Source organism: Otolemur garnettii, unplaced genomic scaffold, assembly GCF_000181295.1.
Source record: "Otolemur garnettii isolate 467f Iridium unplaced genomic scaffold, OtoGar3 scaffold00005, whole genome shotgun sequence".
Classification (NCBI taxonomy): domain Eukaryota; kingdom Metazoa; phylum Chordata; class Mammalia; order Primates; family Galagidae; genus Otolemur; species Otolemur garnettii.
Window position 1 is genome coordinate 833,896 of NW_003852400.1, and position 3,656 is coordinate 837,551.

Below are 3,656 nucleotides of genomic sequence, written 5' to 3' on the forward strand. Positions count from 1 at the left end.
TTCACCATTTCTGTCTATCAACCACTTGTGGATAAAGAGCCAGCCATGATTAATAACTTTTATTTGTATAAATGTATGAAGTACAAGTGAAATTTTGTTTTCATGCATAGATTGCACAGTGATGAGGTCAGGGCTTTTAAGTATCCATCGCCCAAATAATATACATTGTACCCATTAAGTAATTTCTCCCCATCCACTCCCCACCTTCTACCCCAATTAATAACATATACTCATTTTTGTCCTCAGTACTTTAACTAATATGGTAACCCAAATGATAATCTGTACCCTATACCAACTGGGAAGCAATGGCTCAACCTTTTTATAAGGTCAGGGTCTCTTCTTTAAGACCGTATTTGACAATTATGTTTTGGGGCAATTTACTATAAATTACCTACATTTGTTTTACAGGTTGTTTTTAAAGTTTTGGATCCTAGTTTTGAAATTGAAAACCCTTATAGCCCCTATATCCAAGGTATGAATTCCTTTATATTTTTCACATCAACTCTTTTTCTAAAATTTTGTGGTTGGAATATTTCTTGCAAATGAAAAAACTCTTAAATGTTATTTTTAATTGATATTTACTAATTTGATATATTTATGGGGTACACAGTGATGTTTCAATACACGTAATGTATGGTGATCAGACCAGGGTAATTAGCATATCCATCATCTGAAACAGTCACATTTCTTTATGTTGGGAACATTCACTATCCTCCTTTCATCCATTTGAAACTATATAACATATTGTTAACTGTGGTTATCCTACTGTGGTGTAAAATGCTAGAGCTCATGGCTGCTATCTGACTGATCTTGTATCCTTTACCAATTTCCCCCTAGCCCTCCATTCCCCCTACGATTCCCAGTCACTAGTATCCTCTGTTCTCCTTTTATACTTTGATAAGATTAGCTGATTAAAAAGTCCACATGTGAGTGAAAACATGTGCTGTTTAACTTTCTACTCTGGGTTTATTTTACTTAACATAATATCCTCCAGTTCCATCCATGTTGCCACAAATGATAGCATTGCATTCTTTTTATGGCTGACTAGTATTCCATTGTGTGTGTGTGTGTGTGTGTGTGTGTGTGTGTATCACCTTTTCTTTATTCTGTTGTTGGATGCCTAGGTTGATTCCATGTCTTGGCTGTTATGACTAGTGCTGCAGTAAACATGGGTGTAGATGTCTCCTTAATATATACTGACTTCCTGTCCTTTGGATAAATGCCCAATAGTGAGATTTCTGATTTACATAGTAATTCTGTGTGTAGCTTTTTGAAAGACTTCTATAATGTTCACCATAGTGACTATACTAGTTTACATTCTCACCAGCAGTGTATACGGATTCTCCTTTCTCCAGATCCTCACTAACATTTATTAGTATTTTATTATTTAGTTAGTGAGTGAGTTAGTTGTTTCAGGTTCACTGAGAGTACGTTTGTTATTTTTTGTCTTAATCACCATCCTGAGATGAAGTGATACATCCTCATTGTGGTTTTGATTTTCATTGCCCTGATGATTAGTAATGTCGAGCATTTTCCCATAAATTTTGAGCTACTTACATGTCTTCTTTTGAGAAATGTCTGTTCAGATCATGTGTAGATTTTTAAATCAGATTATTTTTTGCTGTTGAGATGTTTGAGTTTATTGTATATTCTAGATATTAGTCTCCTATCTGATGAATAACTTGAAAATATTTCTCCCAACCTGTAGGTTGTCTTTTCATTGTATTGATTGTTTCCTTTGCTGTACAGAAGCTTTAGTTTCATATAATACCATTTGTTTATTTTTGCTCTTGTTGCTTATGCCTTTAAAGTCTTTTTTTTTTTTTTTTGAGACAGAGTCTCACTTTGTCACCTTTGGTTGAGTGCTGTTGCATCATAGCTCACAGCAACCTCTAACTCTTGTGCTCAAGTGATTCTCTTGTCTCAGCCTCCCAAGCTGGGACTACAGGTGCCCGCCATAGTGCCTGGCTACTTTTAGAGATGGAGTCTTGTTCTCGCTCAGGCTGGTCTCAAACTCATGAGCTCAGATAATCTGTCCACCTTGGCCTCACAGAGTGCTGGGATTATAGGTGTGAGCCACTGCCCCGGCCCTGCCTTTGCAGTCTTATTCATAAAATCTTTTCCTAGACCAATGTCCTAAAGCATTTCCCCTATATTTTCTTCCAGTAGTTTTAAAGTTTGGGGTCTTACATTTATGACTTTGATCCATTTTGAGTTGATTTTTATAGAGGGTGAGATGTAGGGGTCTGGTTTCATTTTTATGCATGAGGACATCCAGTTTTCCCAGCATCATTTGTTAAAGAGGCTGTCCTTTCCCCAGTGAGCATACGTAGCACCTTTGTCAAGAATCAGTCCGCTGTAGATATGGATAGTGGATTAATTTCTCCACTCTGTTCTATTGGTCTATATGTCTGTTTTCATGACAGTAACAGACAGTTTAATGCTGTCTTCATTAGTTTTTTGAAATCTGGTAATGTGATACCTCTCGTCTTGTTCTTTTTACTCAGGATTGTTTTGTCTATTCAGGTTCTTTTATGGTTTCACATGAATTTTAAGATTTTTCTATTTCCATGAAGAATAGTATTAATATTTTGATAAGGATTGCATTGAATCTGCAGATGGCTTTGAGTAATATGATGGTCATTTTAACAATATTAATTCTTCCACTCCATGAGAATGGGATGGCTTTCCACTTGTTTCTGTCATCTTTAATTTCTTTCATTAGTGTTTTCTAGTTTCCTTATAGAGGTATTTCACCTCCTTAGCTAAAAGCTAAATTTGTTCTTATGTTTTTCTTTTTTGGTAGCTATTATAAATAGGATTGTCTTCTTGGCTTGGCATCTATAGCTCAGCAGCTAGGACGCCAGCCACATATATCAGAGGTGGCAGGTTCGAATCCAGCCAGGGCCTGCCAAACAACAATGACAACTATAACCAAAAAATAGCCAGGTGTTGTGGTGGGCGCCTGTAGTCCCAGCTATTTGGGAGGCTGAGGCAAGAGAATCGCTTAAGCCCAAGAGTTTGAGGTTACTATGAGCTGTGATATCACAGCACTCTACTGAGGGTGACATAGTGAGACTCTGTCTCAAATAAATAAATAAATAAATAGGATTGTCTTCTTGATTTCTTTTTCAGCTATTCATTATAGGTATATAGAAATACTATTGATTTTTATATACCACAAATTTACTAAACTTGTTTATCAGGTTTATCAGTTCTAAGAAGTTTTTGGTGGACTCTTTTGAGTTTTTTCTATATGTAATCATGTCACCTATAAACAGGGACAAATTGACTTCTTTTCCAATTTGGATGCTTTTTATTTCTTTCTCTTGCCTAATTTCTCTGGTGAGGACTTCTAGTACTATGTTGAATAAGACTGGTGAGAGTGGGCATCCTTCTCTTTTTCCATTCTGAAAGGAAAAGCTTTTCTTTTTTCTTTTTTTTTTTTGAGACAGAGCCTCAAGCTGTCCCCCTGGGTAGAGTGCTGTCACACTCTAGCATCATAGCTCACAGCAACCTCCAACTCCTGGGCTCAAGCGAGTCTCCTGACTCCAAACTCCCAAGTATCTGGGACCACATGTGCCCACAATAACGCCCAGCTGTTTTTTGGTTGCAGCCATCATTATTGTTTGGCAGGCCAGGGCTGGATACAAACC

General features: G+C 37.0%; 1 protein-coding gene across 1 annotated transcript in view; it reads left to right on the forward strand.

The window, feature by feature from the left end:
- The window catches only part of LAMB4 (laminin subunit beta 4), a 99,883-nt gene that overhangs the window by 17,720 nt on the left and 78,507 nt on the right, over window positions 1-3,656 (forward strand). The window contains exon 6 of the mRNA XM_003782586.2: window positions 409-472. Within this exon, the coding sequence (XP_003782634.1) occupies window positions 409-472 (64 nt within the window). The remainder of the gene's footprint in view (window positions 1-408; window positions 473-3,656) is intronic.